Source organism: Monodon monoceros, unplaced genomic scaffold (genome assembly GCF_005190385.1).
Source record: "Monodon monoceros isolate NGI ecotype Baffin Bay Population unplaced genomic scaffold, NGI_Narwhal_1 Super_Scaffold_12, whole genome shotgun sequence".
NCBI classification, from domain to species: Eukaryota; Metazoa; Chordata; class Mammalia; order Artiodactyla; family Monodontidae; genus Monodon; species Monodon monoceros.
The window spans coordinates 76,734,927-76,754,140 of record NW_021703768.1 but is presented as its reverse complement, the minus strand read 5'-3'; the positions used below and the strand labels follow the sequence as shown (position 1 = coordinate 76,754,140).

The 19,214-nt window shown below is 36.6% G+C and overlaps 1 protein-coding gene across 3 annotated transcripts in view; it reads left to right on the top strand.

Moving 5' to 3' along the window:
- The window catches only part of MCTP1 (multiple C2 and transmembrane domain containing 1), a 534,361-nt gene that overhangs the window by 305,053 nt on the left and 210,094 nt on the right, over positions 1–19,214 (top strand). For 2 of the 3 annotated variants that reach the window (XM_029217600.1, XM_029217599.1), the window contains 2 exons: positions 8,348–8,518; positions 11,219–11,349. In XM_029217600.1, coding sequence (XP_029073433.1) covers positions 8,348–8,518; positions 11,219–11,349 — 302 coding nt within the window. Of the gene's footprint in view, positions 1–3,658; positions 3,737–8,347; positions 8,519–11,218; positions 11,350–19,214 lie in introns of all 3 variants that reach the window. The other variant, XM_029217598.1, reaches the window with a different exon arrangement.

The window sequence follows — 19,214 nt, the reverse complement described above, 5'->3', positions numbered from 1 at the left end:
TCTTTCTGAATGTCAGAGAAATAAATGTTTTGGTGAAGACTTAAAGCACTCGAGTTCCTTTTGGGGTTGATGAATAGAGATGCGATATATAAGTAGAGCTGCCCCTTAGTTAGTCTTCATTGACAGCCTTTCAAATTCTTATTGTGTTATGTGACCCTCTCCTCCGCAGCTCCTTAAGCCACCAATGAGTAGACATGTTTCAGGGCTGTGATGTTGCTGTATTTTAGGTTCCATTTTACAAAATCAGAAAATCAGTGACCAAGTCTGCTTTAGATCAGTGTGATCTTTCATATTCACAGTCAAAGGTCACTCTGATAACCAGCCTCATTGACCTTTGCCCCAGCAATGTTTGTATTCTGATGAACTTTTAGAGGAGATGTATATGAAAAGAGGTTTCCCATAACATTTTCAGATATGCAGAAAACCTAACAGCTCAGATAAAATCTTACATGAAGAGAGTATGTGTGCTTCGTGAATTAAACAGAATGCGATTTGAAAGAAAAATTTAACAGCTTATTTTTAAGGATCAATACATGTGTCCAGGAGACAGTACCTGAGTTACACTGAGTGAAACTAAACCTGTTGAGAACTTGCTCAACGAATGTCAGTGCTACTTGCTGTATCTTAATTTTCTTGAGAGCAGAATAATGGAAAGAAAAATGATAAAGGGATATTCTAATTTTTCCAAAAGCATGCCATTTATAATTTATCAAAATATGGTATCTTAGGACACAAAACATTAAGCAGTGGTTATGGCAATTATCGTGTTTCTCATGAGAGTAATAAAAATATGTGAAGCCAATTGGATTACTCTAAGTCAGAATTTCATTAAAGACTTTTAACTTCCCATTAAAGGATGGTAATTCAGTGCAGTTCTTTCAAATATTTAGTACATTTAAGTTCCTTCTCAGTTATCTCCATTGACTAGACATTTAGATTCTGATGACTGAGAGCTAATTGAACAATCCATCTTATGAGAGCATTGTAGTGAATTAAAGAGAGATTTTAATATTGTTTAAATGGAGAAGGCTGGGCTATGCCAGGATACCTCATACAAAAAAGTGGAGAATGGATCGTAATATGAAATGGGTGAAAAGGAGTGCATAGAATAGAGAACAATCCAGAGTTATGTGAGAGCACTACCTTGTGGTAGGATCAGACAGAAGTATGGTTAAAGGACCAAGGAGAAGAGATATTGCCTTTGTAAAACAAGAATGTGATCCTTTGCAGAAGTGCTTACATTCTGAACAACTCAAATGTATATGACATACACCCAAGAAAAGTTCAGGTATTATTTCTATCAATAGGTGTGAAAGTAAGACCCTCAGGAAAAAAAATTAACTTTTAATTTAAAGTCTCAAAAAATGTCTCTGTAAGTCAAACACAGGACTCATTATTTCTTTACCATACCATTGGTAGAAACCTATAGATTACTTCAGCAAACCAACAGGGTTACAAGTTATGTGGTGCTTTTCTATTAGTATATATTTTGAGCAAATATAGTAAAAGCTTAAGATCATTTGTTTGGCCAGTTAAGTTTAGAGAGGGTAGTTAGAACATCTGAAGTAAACATAAATACCTTCCTGACAATGTAAATTGTATCAAGAAGCAGTAGAAATAGGAAAGAAGGTTTAAAGATAAAAACCTGGAGAATTTCTCTAAGGATTATAGTGCCAGTGAATCATCTTCTAAGAAAAAAAGGGATCGAAGCTTTATTATTAGATGAGACACTTCAAACTAGGCTGGACAAAGCACTGGGAGGGTTTTCTATAAAGGCAATCCTGCTTTGAGCGGATGGATGGACTGTAGAACAAATCTACTTGTTGGACTTATCATCCAGGTGCAATTCACTGGAATAAACTCAGCAGGAAAAGGGAAAGATAGAACATGCCTGTGCCTGGGATTGAGCTAATAATTGCTCCACGCTCCAAGCTTTCCAGCACAAAACAGTCATTCCAGGCTGTCATTATCTCTTCTTTGTAGTGTCTGTGGATCATTTGATTAAATAAAAGCATGTGCACCTCTGTGCTGAAGATAGAGGAAAGGGCTGCCTCCACACACAGCCATTGTAAAGACACAAGCAATGTCTTTCACTCCAGTTTCATAGTGTCTAGGTCTCATTTAGAAGGATTAGGTTGTACACAGGTTTAAAAAAAAACAAAAAAACAAGATAACAAAAGCCAAGGATTATTTGCACACAACAGGGAGAAGATTGGTATGACTGAATGTTCCTTTAGCCACCGTTAAGTCTAAACAGACTTTTTTGGTTTTGTTCTCTGTTTTAATCAGGATCTAGAATAATAGGAATTTACCATTAGTGATCCAGTTTTTAAGGAATGCAATTAGTAAACTTTATTAACGAGAACTGGAACATAGAAGTGTTCTTAATTTGTATGAAAGATTCTACAACTTCACCACCTTTTTAATGAGACTACAGTTATAGAGTACAGTTAACTCTCATATGTTTTGCTTAACAATATATGCTAGAGTTACTACCACTCGAAAACTTTTTCTTCCTTTAAGCCCTTGATTAGCCTTTCTTAGTAACCTATACCCAGGGATATATTTCATCTAAACATAAGTCAGAGTATTTCAACAAATCCTGTACAAATTAAACGCATTTTGGGGGTTGAACTTCACAGGCTCTGTCCACAAATTGAGATGTAGTGGGGAAAATCGTCAGTTATCAGCAATTCCAGATTCAAATCTCAGACTTGCCAATCTCTAGCCATTTGGTGTTAAGTAGGATATTTATCTTCTCTGTGCCTCAGTTTCTGTACCTTAAAAACACTTGTCATGAAAAACACTGGATTATGAAAACTCCAGCACATAATACCTGCTCAATACATGTTTACTTCTTTGTGTGATCTAACCCATCTTTCAGACTGGCTTAATTCAGTCCTCCTTGTTGATATTAGTAAAGCTGATGATTCTCATCATAATTCTGTTGTTTGGAAACTTTGTCTAGCTGCTCTAGAAGTCATTTAATACAGAATTTTAGCTCCACCATGATAATTTCCTTCCATTGTTTCCTGTTCATCTGTATCTTTTTTATCCATCTCTTGCTGCTCTTGGTCTTAATAGTGAAGGGAACTTAGGCTTATTTTTTTAGTAGCAAAGGCAACAAAGATAAGTATTGTGTGGGGCAAAATTTCTCTGTTACTTTAGAAATATCTCTTTAAAAGATACAAAAGATTCACATGTGGGATGCAGTTAACATGATTATAGTCATTGCCTATCCATGCAACATTTATTCTTCTGGAGCCTTATCACTTTTTTGACATTGGAAACAGTCTCCAGAGATTTTGGAGCAACAGACTTGAGAAAGTGATTCTTTCCATGATTTCTCTTGCTCTGTTTCTTTTCTCTGCTACACCTACTAATAAAACCCTGAAACCACTCAGACCGGATCCATCACCATATAATCTCTGTACTTTATTTTCTTGACCACTGCAGCATTATGTTACTAAAGAAGGAGCTGGAAACTATCGTGGCATTGGCATTTGTTAGGAGACATTTTCTGACAGTGACTTGAGAAGCAAATACATATTTTTTTCAAATAATATTTTTTAAAGAGTGATGCTAAACTGATTGACATGAGGTGTTGATAGTTGCCCAGAGATTTCCCATACGGCTCTGATCATTCATTTCCATCCAGACATGCGGCAGGACTGCTTTTCCTGTCCTGGGCTTCTGCAGAGATTCAGAATGCTCATTACCAAAATGCACAAGTAAAGTTCAACCAGTTTGTTTATGTTTTCTGAGCTTACATGAGCTGTGAACTCTCATGGCTGACTTACTCTCCTGAAAACCATTCCGTATCCTAACGTCTTTTATGTATATGAAAAGGGATTGAAGTCTTGAATTCGTTTGCAAAGGATAATGTGCATAAACTAATATTCTGTTTAAAATGCCAGCTCACTAATTCTAAAATCTTACTAAAGATACATGTCTGTGACTAATTACCTGAGACTTTGAAATTTGTATTATTACCTGATATCTTGATATTCTTTATTAAATCTGAACTTGGACGAATATTCCTTATGAGAGTGGATCTCAAACTTCAGTGTGCATGAGAACCACATGGGGCACATGTTGGAGAAACACGTGCAGCTCTGCCCACAAGAACTGAATCATATCCTGGAGGATCAGGCCTGGCGATTTCAACAAATTGCCCGTTAAAACTGGGGAATTACTGCTTTAAAAGTTCAAAGAGTACTTCTTCCTTTTTGGAGTTGGCTCTTTGCTTCAAAGCTGGGCTGCTTTTCCTTTTTATTCTTCCCTTCTTTTTTCTTTCCCTCCTATTTCAACAAGGACATAGTTGAAAACATTACCTTAGATGACTAAGTACCAGCTGTAATATGTTAATTTTATTGAGGGATTTCTTGGATGTATTTAACACTCCTTGCCCTTTAGGTACTCAATAAGTAATTTTTGGTTGACCGATTATCAATTATTCAGTTAATTATTTAGATACATCCTATTAGAAAAATCATTAACAAAGGAAATAATAAACCACATAATTTTTCAACGGCCTCCTATTTCTCTCTTTAAATGTTCCAAATATCCAGACCAATGTGCTTTTCTCATCAGTAAATTAGGAAGCAGAACTAAAGAAGGACTTTAATTAGCATATATAGTACCCATGCCAGAGAGTGGATGATGTCTACGATTATAGTAATTAATACTAGTTATTAGAACATAGGAGAAGACCAGTGTGCATGTACCTTAGAACTTTCAAAGAAGGGGCGGGGGGTGGTGGTCTCACACTTGAGTGCGCATCAGAACCCCCTCCCGGGAGGGCTGGTTAAACCAGAGCAGTGGGCCCTGCATCCAGAGCTGATGATTCCGTTGGTCTGGGATGGGGCTAAAGAATCTGAATTTCTAACAAGTTCCTGAGTGACACTGATGCCACTGCTCTGTGGACCATACTTGGAGAACTTTGCTATACAGAGGAAGGAAACTTTAACCATAACAGCAAGTTACTCAGAAGCTATGTTGGGGAGCATTAATGCTAGTGCTTTTCAGTTTGTTTGTTTTAGTTGTGGAATTCTACTTGTTCCCCAATGAGTTCCCCAAAACTTTGATTTAAAAACTAAATTTAGTATTAGCTATCTTAAGTGGATTAAATCTTCTCTGTTTGTGGAATATACTGTTTTTCCATTCAGACCCCCACCACCCCCCCCGACCACCCCCTCACACAGAGCAGTGCTCTTAGTACATGGGGGCCTGGTGTACTGTCTGGAACCGTAGATAAGAAAACTGAGGCCCAGAGAGGGAGCAATGTGCCCAAGTCACATAGTCAGAAATTGCTAGAAAGATGCAAGTAGACATTTATGCTAAGCCCTTGTCTTTTCTCCTGTTGATAGCCTAAGTTTTATATCTTCCCCCTTTACCTTATAATTTTATTTCAAGTTCCTATTCTTCACACTCAAACTAAATATTTATCTGTTTCATGACTATGTAGCTGGTCAAGTCACAGCTGAATTAAGAAGTCTCTTTTTAGAAGAGTACCATTTTAACAAAAATAAATTGAAAAAAAATCACTTTAAAAAATGATATTTGGTTAGTATGTTTTTAGAACCCAACCTTTGTTTTCCTTTTAGCCTTTTATACAGGTCACCTTAAATTCCACAATCACTAGCCCTGTTTTTGTTAAGAAATATTCTCCCCTCCTCCACCCCCCACCCCTTAGCTTCCCAAGTCGTTTTGGGAATGTTCTTCCAGGTTATAGAAAAGCATTTGGTCACAACTAGTGGCACTAGGTAAGGCCTCCATTAAGTTCATTCTGTTTCTGTGAAAGCATGAAGGATTCCATGGAAAGCATTCCTTCTCATCTTAAAAGTAAAATTCTTGTTCTCCTGTGAAAAATGAGAGGAGGAGAGAGCAAGTAAGTGTTTCAGACATGGTACCATTCAAGAACCTAACTCAGCATTGCTAACCGAAGTTGCTGTGTAACCTAGATTGTACCCAACTGTTATTTGATGAGTGCAGTGTATGACTTGTGCTGCTAGAGTGTGTAGGAAATGTCATTAAGTATATCCATCTGCAAGCTGGAATGTTGTAAGTATGAATACATGTGCTCCTATGACAGAGAAGTGGAAGGTGATGCCATGTATTAGCCACATAGGAAAACATAGACCGAATGTCATTTCAAATATAAGCAACTCACCTAACTGAAGAGTACCCTTTAGCAACATTGTACTTAAATCATGACTACTTTGAAACCTCGGGGAGAGTCTCTGCCCTAAAGACCAATATTGGAAGAAGCTCGGAATAAAGGTCAGAAATACTGGGGTTCTGGTCCCATATCCACCATTTATTAGCCCAGCCACTTGGAGTCTCAAATTCCTCATCGGTAAAATGGAAATAGCAGGACTTGCCTTCCTACTTCATAGGGTTTTAGTGGAAACCAAATTATGTAATGTATATATAGGCACTTTCAAAGTCTGAAGCTCTATATAAATGGGTAGTTTTTAACTCCTTAGTCTTTGCTAGGATAATTATTTCTTCTTACTTGCCAAAAATTTGTTTTCCTTCTTTGCCACTCATACCCCTTAACAAAAGTTTCAGATGCATAGTTGAGAACCTGATTCTCTAGAGTCTGCTGTTGTAGTCTCAAGAGCAGCAGTAGTCAGATAGATAGATAGGCACTGAAATCGATTGCTGCATTATATAAAATAAGTAGCATGAAATCTTAGAACCAAAAAAAACCTTGAAAATTATTTGGTGCCATGAATTCTAAACAATTATTTTAATCTGAGAAATCCTTGGTTCAAACAAAATCAATGTGGAAACCCAATGTATTGATATAAAACAGATGGGAGCAGAGGGGCTTCACTGAAGTGGGTATGGAGTCCTGTGGAAGTTACAGGTGCTGCATGTAACCTTGGCTTCTCTTCAGAACACAGGTGACACTGCTCTTGGGCTCACAGAGGTGAGGGATGTGTAGGCAAAGTCCTGCATTGATATTAATAAGGCAGAGCCACCAAGAAGTGGTGTTTAAAATTTGCTGATCACCAAGGCAGGGAAATATGCAATGTGATTTAGAAAGATTTCCATGGACATGTTCAAATATTAAAAGTATTATCTTTTGAAGGATATAGTTTTCATTTTCCTAATAAACATCCTGAAACGCATGACTTTTGATGATAAATAAAAAATGGCTATGCCATTATTACGGTATGGGGAAAAGGTAAGAATTCAAAATGGGAGGGGGAGTTATACAAAATAGACTATCACTTTAGTGTGGAAGGAATTAGGCCAAAAGTAGAGCTAATCCATAATTTAGAAGTGGAGTACTCTGAGGTTGAGAGAAACATTGAATTTCTTCATGAAATCACTATAAGTGAAGAAAACGTGCTTGACAACGTAAAAAAAAACCCAGCAATTTTTATAATACTCCTTGGTTCTGGATCCAGATTGAAAAGATCTTTAACATTTTAGCTACTTTCTCTGGCTTGTTTTATATGCTATTTAGTTCAAGAGATTATATGGCATTTTTAGACTTGCTGATTTTTAAAAATTCTGAGTTTGTTTACTGGCTTGAGTACTGTGACTTAGAATTGAGCAATTAAAAGTTATTAAAGAAAATGTTCAAATACTAGAGAACTAAATCCAGAAACATACCTGCCAATATAAATCACATATGTAATTTTAAAAATTTGTGATGCAAGTTTCAGGCATAAGCAAGCTATCTCGGGAGGGCATATTGACTTTTCTCTGTTCTGTGGTACCTTAAGTAGTTTTTTAGAGAGCTGAAACTCAGTTATCTCTTATTGTGGCAATAAAGAAGTTTTTTAATTGTCTGAATAGAACTTAAAACTAATCTTAGAACTAAAAACTGCCTGTAAACTTCACTTGTAACACGAAAAAAAATTTTCAAAAACTGTTACTGACAAATGCTAGATGTGTTTATTATGATTTTTCATAATAAAAACTTTGAAGCAGCAAAAAAACTGTTACTAATTAAAAATTACATATCACAGTGTGGATGAGGCCTTTTACATTTATATTTATTTATACATATTTAGACAGGCATATTTGACACATGCAAATATTCTGTGATATTCTTAAAATATCTACATGTAATTTTAAGAGTTGAAAAAGTGGACTTTATTTTGAGCACACACCTCTCTTGCACAACAACTTTAAATTTATGAGATAATAATTTCATATTTATCAATAATTGTGTAATAAATAACTAATAATCTATTAATTGTATTTTTAAAAATCGTAACTGCCTATTTTTTATTTTTGAAAAACTATAACAGAGGAAAGGGTAATGCCAAATGTGGTATTTTGGTTTAAAACACAGTAATCTAATTCTGTTTTCCTTTGCCACAAGTTTCAGACCCAAAGTTTACGTCTGTCAGACGTACACAGAAAACCACATCTTTGGAGAGGAATAGTCAGCATCACGTTGATTGAGGGGCGAGACCTCAAGGCGATGGATTCAAATGGGTTGAGTGACCCCTATGTGAAGTTCCGGCTTGGGCATCAGAAGTACAAGAGCAAGGTGACCTATCTCTTTTGTGTTCCCATCAGTGCTTGGAAGGCAGTGGTTGGTTAATAGCCATGCTCTGAGACGTGAAAACACTAGACACTTTTTTAATGCTTTACAGAACTACTTTTCAACATCATGTCAGGCAACAGTGCTAACAATTGTATTGCATTTCTTACTTTATGTACTATGTGACCTTTGGTAAACTATTTCTCTATGTCTCAGTTTCTTCACCTATCACATGGAATAATACTAGGAACTATCTCTTTAAAAAAAAAAAAAAAAAAAAGCCAGAGCAAACCTAAGTCAATGCCTGGCACATAAAGTGCTCAAAGAATGTTGGCTACTATTATTACTGCATCTAGTACTAGTACAAGTACTACAAATAGCACTATTTGACATGTATGAAAAATCTTTGTGCATTACTCTGAACCATTTTTTCAAACTGAGTTGCACCAATGCAGATTGCAAGGTTTTAAAAATTTACTTAGAAAACAGAGGGCCAAGGTCCTGCTGCCACTACAGCAGTGTGCCATGGCACAAGTTACTTTGCCTCTCCATACCCCCATTTCCCCATCTGTGAGAATGAGAATTAAAATAATGCCTGCCTAATAAAGTTACTGAGAAGATTGAATACTATATGTCATGCATGTAAAGGGCTTAGAATATTGCTTTGCCCATAATAAATACTCAATAAACGGTAGTAGCGGAAGGAAGAGGAAGAGTAGCAGCAGTAGTAAGTATATTATGTAATAACACTTGTATTATTAGTAATAACATATTATATTAAATATTCATGTCACTATCATACTATTAACAGAAATAATAATAACTAGTAAAGGTCATAGTAGTCATGGTTATATAGTGATAGTTACATTTATCTGTGTTGCATCCAAATACAGCCTCTTTTTTTTTTTTTTTTTTTTTGTGGTACGCGGGCCTCTCACTGTTGTGGCCGCTCCCATTGCGGAGCACAGGCTCCGGACGCGCAGGCCCAGTGGCCATGGCTCACGGGCCCAGCCGCTCCGTGGCATGTGGGATCCTCCCGGACCGGGGCACGAACCTGTGTCCCCTGCATCGGCAGGCAGACTCTCAACCACTGCGCCACCAGGGAAGCCCAAATACAGCCTCTTTAATGGTCAGCTTGTATAGCTGGTGTTCATTGACAGCTTGGGACAACTGATTACACCCATCTTGTATTAGAAATATCACAGAGGTGATTTCTTAGCAGGCTGATTGGTTACCTTCTTAAGTGCCCACATCGAAGGGGAAGGCATCACTTCTGACCTATAGGAAATCATATAGGGAAGAGAATCCTAAAAAAGAAAACTGAAAGCTTAAGTTCTTTTTTTGGCCAAATAAGTAAGATGGACCACTCCCCAAAATACTGAAGGAGTTCAGCTGAACCCAATTATGAGACATTTGAATTGTCATACCATCCATCCGGTGCTGTCTTTTTTCTTCTGCCATGGGTTTAATAATAACATTTTAAAGAAACTACTGATCCCCAAAATAGGTACCTGTGACCACTTCTATCTTGTCTTTTATCAATTAACATTATTTCCATGTTCTGGTAGGCTTAAAACATTACTTATTTTTATAGTTCTGCTCTTTAGGTATGAAATATGAAACCCAGCTATGGACATGTGTCTCTCTTTGCTCTTTCTTTCCATGATCTATTGCTGATTAATTTCAGATTATGAACTTTAAAAATTGTGATTCATTTGCGTTACCTTTGCACATAACATACTTCATTGCTTTCAAAGTCTTTACATCTGAAGATCTGTCTCTCATACATTAAAAAGAGAAAAGGCCGCTACAGGCCCTCCTGCTAAAAAGAAAGAGTAGGGAAACAAAGATGAATGTGGTCTAACTCAATGGTGAATGGAATTTTAAAACACATCAGTATGAGTCACTTGATTCATTGATTCCACCAGGTGTCTTATCTGAATACTTGAAGTTACAAAATTGCACGTCAGATAAGATATCTTTCTTATATATGCAACGTGGAGATGATACACACACATATTCATATTAATTCACAAACATTTTTGGCATAGTGCTTTGGGGAAAGAGATCTGAAGCTCTAATAAAAGACTTGAGTTAGAGTCTAGCTACTAAATCCTAGTCACTGTAGGTGGGTCACTTAAACCTCAGGTCTCAGTTTCTCCATGTATAAAATTGGTATGATACATCAGTGCTATAATTTTAAGGTAAAAGTTTGCCTGACCACCCCAAAATTACTTTTTTTTTCCTCTTTCTCCCACAGAACTTCATTGTCCGTTTTCTTCATTATTCAGCTCGCAATTCTTATGTGTGTGGGAAGTGAGGGAAAAAAACTCTGGGAATCCTCATCTTCCTTTATTATAAGATGACAGACTACGAGTTATATCTGTGTATTAACTGGTTATGTAAAATAAATGCTAGTATCTGAGTGAGCTATTCCACTTACAGACTCTTTGCCTTTTCTATGTAGCTCATATCTGTTATCTGTTACTCAAAATAATGAGAGGGTGCCTGTTGGTTTTCAGGACACATTCTTTTGGGTCCTCTCATACAACATGTAGTAAAGATGCTGAGATCTAATGACTTATTTCCGTCATTTCTAGAAGCTCACATGCTTTTCTAGATAGTACATAAAGTTTGATTTATATCTCAAGTTAAATTTTTTAAGACTGATATTGAGGAGATAGTAATGACTTTTCGGTTTTCCAGATTATGCCAAAAACTTTGAATCCTCAGTGGAGAGAACAATTTGATTTTCATCTCTATGAAGAAAGAGGCGGAATCATTGATATCACTGCATGGGACAAAGACGCTGGGAAAAGGGATGACTTTATTGGCAGGTTTGTGCAATTTGGTATTTTTGGATCACCCTAGACAGGATGAGCTTTGTTGTAAGTCTGGTATTATAATTGATCTTTACTGTTTTGAAGCAAGGGATCTTATCATGGTAAGGCAATGCTTGGGTGAACTGAAAAATAGATTTGAAGACTGACCAGTAGGTGGCAGTTTTGACCACTTGATGGACAGGCTATCTGAATTTGATATCCAGAAATTTTCTCCAGATGTCGGGAACATTGTGCATAAAAGTTACGGGAGTTGAGAAAGAGGAATCTCATTTGATATAAGATACTTAAAAGGAACAAAGAACATATTCAAAGTCTGCAAAGTGATCTGAGATAATATTACTTTTCATAAAGCATATTGTGACCGCAAAATGCATTGTTTCATACAACTCCCTGCAAGGTAGAGAATCTTGATAATCTCCTAGGAGTTCATAAATCCCCCAGGAGTTCAAGTTTCAGTGAAGGAAGTGTGTAAGTGAGGCAGATCCAGGTTAATCTGATAATGTGGTGAAGAAAAGAGTATTCTGAAGCTTACATGACATCTCTGCACAGAGACAAGGTTATTTTGAATGATTGCTTGAATTATATGAATTGTTTTCTAACTTTAAAGCCTATTTTAATATTTTCAATAGTTACATATGTGTCTTTATAGCAAAACACATTGAAACCTGCCAATACTGAAATAAAGCATGGTGTACAGAAGAATTTGTTAGTTTAGAAAATTCTTTCTTCATCATAGTTGACATGATTTCCAAGTCTCTAAACATACAGCCTGAAGAAATGCATACATACTAATGATAATAAAGGGAATTTTACACTAAAAAAGCAAAAATAGGAATCCAACCCAATATATTTGTCTCTTTGGCTTTTGTTATTCTAAGAAATATGTTTTAAACAATGGTTTTCTTCATAGTATTATAAAGTGAGAGGTCACAGATCAGCTTCAGTTAACCTTTAATATTTTACTTATAAAATGAAATGAGAAAAACACCACTGCAAGCTAATGCTGTATGACATTTCAATCCTTTTTAGAGGACAAGCTTTCACTGCATATTTTTTCCCTCCAGTAAAATACTATTTTCAGTGTTTTCTTAAAGTTCTACCTTGCTCTCTTTGGGATATACCACTGGCTTAAGTATCAGTATAGATCTGTTAATACATTGAATACATTTTAGTATATATATATGTCTGTTTCCATCTTCCTCAATAAGCTATGAGCACTTTCAAGTAGATGCTTTCTAGATATTCCTTGAATAATTAATTCATTTTCATAATTTATAGCAACATTAGCTCTATTTGGTGACCACAAGGAAATCAGAATGGCTGTCATATGTAACTTGCTACCTCAATCTCATTACTTTGTATTCAAACTTGCTTATCATAGTAAAATAACGAAGTAATTGATGAAATGTACGGGCTTCTTGTACTTCTGGGTCCACATTACATGAAGTCCTTCTTATCCTTTTTTCCATTTTTTTCCCATAATGACAGATACCCTTTTACGTATTTTTCTTTCTTTGAAAAGCATCTCCAAATTTGGAAATTATGAAAATTTCTCAGCCCATTTTGTACTGACCTTTCCCTTTTCCTCACTTGATAATATTACAGATTCTTCAAGGGCATGCCTAATTATTTTAAGAAATGTTTGGCAGAGAGGTGGACTTGTTTATCTTACTTCATCTCGTTTCTATGGGTTTGTCCATATTTGGTGAATTTTGAGAGAACAGTGATAAATGGCTGGTGTGAAGATCATAGTGATTGCTCTAGACAACTGGGGGAGCTGAGAAGGTTTATGAAGTTTGGAAAGAGAGAAGAAATCCATTTTTGGAGCTTCTGGGTTGGTGAACATGTACAGGTGCTGGGGGAGTGCTGTGCCCTGAGAGGGCATGGAAGCTCCACACCCCTTACACATACTTTACCCTGTGCATTTCTTCCAATCAGCCATTCCTGAGTTATATCCTTTCATAATAAACTAGTAATCTAGTTGCAAGTGTATCCTCCCTTCTTATTTTTTTAGCTGTTAGAGGTGTTTACCACCTGCATATGGTTTCTGGCTTGGGCTTTGCCTGGGTTGTTGGATGAGTTCTTTATGCCCGTGGCTATTACACAGGAGGACCTTGCAAGCAGGATCAAGAAACCCTGGGCTCCAGCACCCTCATTGCTTTGATGGGCAAATCTGTGTGCTCTGCTTCCCAGTATCTTGGTTGGATTAAAACTGGCTTGGATGGTGAGTCCAAATAGTACCATTAAAGAATTATAGGGATTTCTAAACCTCTCATTTATTTTGAATGACTTACATTTATTTCCAGTTACTTTTCTTTCTAAATATAATAAAAACTTATCTGGCATCAGCCTCACTAAAAAACATTCACTTTTGATCATATGCCAAATATAATTGCCTAAGAAAGCAATTTGAGCCAAAAAGTTTTGGAGTAAACAAGAGCACAGGTAAACAAGAAGACTCCTAGGACAGCTTTTGAGTATCAGTTTAAACCATTTTACACAGTAAAGGGATTTATTGTTGAATGTTGAGATAAGAAAAGTGGACAATACAAAATTGTTGTACACTTTGCTAATTTAACAAAGATGTCTGTTGCAGAAAAAGGAAATGACCCTGGCAAATATCATCACTTCCAAGCTACTTGATGGCCAGATAGCAGCAGAAACTCTTGGTATCTGACTTTATACTTACTAAATTGTACTTTACACACATCCTGCCACTGAAGAACAATATATTATTAGATCTAAGTGGTGGGCAAGAGAGTTGCATGTGTTTATGTCAAGGTTGTGTGGTAACAGTGGAAATAATGCAAATTATAATAGAATCCCTTGGTCCTAGAATAGTTTAGAAGAGAATAGTTACCTTCTAATTAAATTTGAGTTCTAAGATTAAAGTAACAGGAGTAAAACTGTCATCAGGGTCTTCTGTATTCTTTTCTTTTTTTTCCCAATTTTTGAATTTTATTTTATTTACTTTTTTATACAGCAGGTTCTTATTAGTCATCAATTTTATACACATCAGTGTATACACGTCAATCCCAATCGCCCAATTCATCACACCACCATCCCCACCCCCACCACCGCTTTCCCCCCTTGGTGTCCATACGTTTGTTCTCTACATCTGTGTCTCTGTTTCTGCCCTGCAAACCGGTTCATCTGTACCATTTTTCTAGGTTCCACATATATGCGTTAATATGTCATATTTGTTTTTCTCTTTCTGACTTACTTCACTCTGTATGACAGCCTCCAGATCCATCCACGTCTCTACAAATGACCCAATTTTGTTCCTTTTTATGGCTGAGTAATATTCCATTGTATATATGTACCACATCTTCTTTTTTTTTTTTTAACATCTTTATTGGGGTCTAATTGCTTTACAATGGTGTGTTAGTTTCTGCTTTATAACAAAGTGAATCAGTTATACATATACACACGTTCCCACATCTCTTCCCTCTTGCGTCTCCCTCCCTCCCACCCTCCCCATCCCACCCCTCCAGGCGGTCACAAAGCACCGAGCCGATATCCCTGTGCCATGCGGCTGCTTCCCACTAGCTATCTACCTTACGTTTCTTAGTGTATATATGTCCATGCCTCCCTCTCGCCCTGTCACAGCTCACCCTTCCCCCTCCCCATATCCTCAAGTCCATTCTCCAGTAGGTCTGTGTCTTTATTCCTGTCTTACCCCTAGGTTCTTCATGACATTTTTTTTCCTTAACTTCCATATATATGTGTTAGCATACGGTATTTGTCTTTCCCTTTCTGACTTACTTCACTCTGTATGACAGACTCTAGGTCCATCCACCTCATTACAAATAGCACAAAAACAGAAAGATAGATCAATGGAACAAGATAGAAAGCCCAGAGACAAACCCACGCACATATGGACACCTTATCTTTGATAAAGGTGGCAAGAATGTACAGTGGAGAAAGGACAGCCTCTTCAATAAGTGGTGCTGGGAAAACTGGACAGGTACATGTAAAAGTATGAGATTAGATCACTCCCTAACACCATACACAAAAATAAGCTCAGAATGGATTAAAGACCTAAATGTAAGGCCAGAAACTATCAAACTCTTAGAGGAAAACATAGGCAGAACACTCTATGACATACATCACAGCAAGGTCCTTTTTGACCCACCTCCTAGAGAAATGGAAATAAAAACAAAAATAAACAAATGGGACCTAATGAAACTTCAAAGCTTTTGCACAGCAAATGAAACCATAAACAAGACCACATCTTCTTTATCCATTCATCTGTCGATGGGCATTTAGGTTGCTTCCATGTCCTGGCTATTGTAAATAGAGCTGCAATGAACACTGTGGTACATGACTCTTTCTGAATCCTTTTGCAAGCTGTTGCAACATTCTCTGTCTGTATTAAATTTTTTAAATTAATTAATTTTATTGAAACATACTTTACATGTAACATGTAAATTTAAGGTGTACAATGTATTGATTTAATAGATTTATATATTGTAACATCGCCATCATAGCTATAGTTAACACCTCTATCATGTCACATAATTATCTTTTTGTGTGTGTGTGGTGGGAATAATTAAGATATGCCTCAATTCACTTAGAAATTAGAGACTTCTGGGAGTTGATTGGTGGATGGTGAATAAATTTAAAGTTGACCATGGAGGGTAATACTCTCCCATCAATGTCTAATAATGGTTTTTAAGGATCCTGTCTGAATTAGTCCCAAATTTGGAACACGTGAATGGATTAGATTATCTACACACACTAGTGTACTGTGTTATAGTTTTTTATTATTCACTTTATTTTCCAGTTTGGGTCACATATAATGATTTTTTTTCTTTTTTTTTTTTTAACATCTTTATAGGAGTATAATTGCTTTAAAATGGTGTGTTAATTTCTGCTTTATAATAAAGTGAATCAGCTATACATATACATATATCCCCATATCTCCTCCCACTTGCTTCTCCCTCCCACCCTGTCTATCCCACCCCTCGAGGTGGTCACAAAGCACTGAGCTGATCTCCCTGTGTGCGGCTGCTTCCCACGAGCTATCCATTTTACATTTGGTAGTGTATATATGTCCATGCCACTCTCTCACTTCGTGTGAGCTTACCCTTCCCCCTCCCCGGGTCCTCAAGTGCATTCTCTACATCTGCGTCTTTATTGCTATCCTGCCCCTAGGTTCATCAGAACCTTTGTTTTTTTTTTTTTAGATTCCATATATATATGTTAGCATACAGTATTTGTTTTACTCTTTCTGACTTACTTCACTCTGTATGACAGTCTCTAGATCCATCCACCTCACTACAAATAATTCAATTTCCTTTCTTTTTACGGCTGAGTAATATTCTATTGTATATATGTGCCACATCTTCTTTATCCATTCATCTGTCCATGGACACTTAGGTTGCTTCCACGTCCTGGATATTGTAAATAGAGCTGCAATGAACATTGTGGTACATGACTCTTTGAATTATGGTTTTCTCAGGTTATGTGCCCAGTAGTGGGATTGCTGGGTCATACGGTAGTTCTATTTTTAGTTTTTTAAGGAAACTCCATAATGTTCTCCATAGTGGATGTGTCAATTTACATTCCCACCAACAGTGCAAGAGGGTTGCCTTTTCTCCACACCCTCTCCAGCATTTATTGTTTCTAGATTTTTTGATGATGACCATTCTGACTGGTGTGAGGTGATACCTCATTGTAGTTTTGATTTGCATGTCTCTAATGATTAGTGATGTTGAGCATTCTTTCATGTGTTTGTTGGCAGTCTGTATATCTTCTTTGGAGAAATGTCTATTTAGGTCTTCTGCCCATTTTTGGATTGGGTTGTTTGTTTTTTTGATTTTGAGCTGCATGAGCTGCTTGTAAATTTTGGAGATTAATCCTTTGTCAGTTGCTTCATTTGCAAATATTTTCTCCCATTCTGAGGGTTGTCTTTTGGTCTTGTTATGGTTTCCTTTGCTGTGTAAAAGCTTTGAAGTTTCATTAGGTCCCATTTGTTTATTTTTGTTTTTATTTCCATTTCTCTAGGAGGTGGGTCAAAAAGGATCTTGCTGTGATTTATGTCATAGAGTGTTCTGCCTATGTTTTCCTCTAAGGGTTTTATAGTCTCTGGCCTTACACTTAGGTCTGTAATCCATTTTATTTTTGTGTATGGTGTTAGGAAGTGTTCCAATTACATTTTTTTACGTGTAGCTTTCCAGTTTTCCCAGCACCACTTATTGAAGTGGCTGTCTTTTCTCCATTGTATATTCTTGCCTCCTTTATCAAAAATAAGGTGACCATATGTGCGTGGGTTTATCTCTGGGCTTTCTATCCTGTTCCATTGATCTATATTTCTGTTTTTGTGCCAGAACCATACTGTCTTGATTACTGTAGCTTTGTAGTAGAGTCTGAAGTCAGGGAACCTGATTCCTCCACCACCGTTTTTCTTTCTCAAGATTGCTTTGGCTATTCAGGGTTTTTCGTGTTTCCATACAAATTGTGAAATTTTTTTGTTCTCATTCTGTGAAAAATGCAATTGGTAGTTTCATAGGGATTGCATTGGATCTGTAGATTGCTTTGGGTGCTATAGTCATTTTCACAATCATTTTCCAATCCAAGAACATGGTATATCTCTCCATCTGTTTGTATCATCTTTAATTTCTTTCATCAGTGTCTTATAGTTTTCTGGCTACAGGTCTTTTGTCTCCTTAGGTACCTGGTTTATTCCTAGGTATTTTATTCTTTTTGTTGCAGTGGTAAATGGGAGTGTTTTCTTAATTTCTCTTTCAGATTTTTCATCATTAGTGTATAGGAATGAAAGAGATTTCTGGGCATTAATTTTGTATCCTGCTACTCTACCAAATTCATTGATTAGCTCTAGTAGTTTTCTGGTAGAGTCTTTAAGGATTCACTATGTGTGGTATCATGTCATCTGCAAACAGTGACAGCTTTACTTCTTCTTTTCTGATTTGGATTCCTTTATTTCTTTTTCTTCTCTGATTGCTGTGGCTAAAACTTCCAAAACTATGTTGAATAATGGTGGTGAGAGGGTACAACCTTGTCTTATTCCTGATCTTAGAGGAAATGGTTTCAGTTTTTTACCATTGAGAACAATGTTGGCTGTGGGTTTGTCATATATGGCCTTTATTATGTTGAGGTAAGTTACCTCTATGCCTACTTTCTGCAGGGTTTTTATCATAAATGGGTGTTGAATTTTGTCGAAAGTTTTTTCTGCATCTATTGAGATGATCATATAGTTTTTCTCCTTCAATTTGTTAATATGGTTTATCACATTGATTGATTTGCGTATATTGAAGAACACTTGCATTCCTGGGATAAACCCCACTTGATCATGGTGTATGATCATTTTAACGTGCTGTTGCATTCTGTTTGCTAGTATGTTGTTGAGGATTTTTGCATCTACGTTCATCAGTGATATTAGCCTGTAGTTTTCTTTCTTTGTGACATCTTTGTCTGGTTTTGGTATCAGGGTGATGGTGGCCTTGTACAATGAGTTTGGGAGTGTTCCTCCCTCTGCTGTATTTTGGAAGAATTTGAGAAAGATGGGTGTTAGCTCTTCTCTAAATGTTTGATAGAATTCGCATGTGAAGCCATCTGGTCCTGGGCTTTTGTTTGTTGGAAGATTTTTAATCACAGTTTCAATTTCAGTGCTTGTGATTGGTCTGTTCCTATTTTCTATTTCTTCCTGCTTCAGTCTTGGCAGGTTGTGCATTTCTAAGAATTTGTCCATTTCTTCCAGGTTGTCCACTTTATTGGCATAGAGTTGCTTGTAGTAATCTCTCATGATCCTTTGTATTTCTGCAGTGTCAGTTATTACTTCTCCTTTTTCATTTCTAATTCTATTGATTTGAGTCTTCTCCCTTTTTTTCTTGATG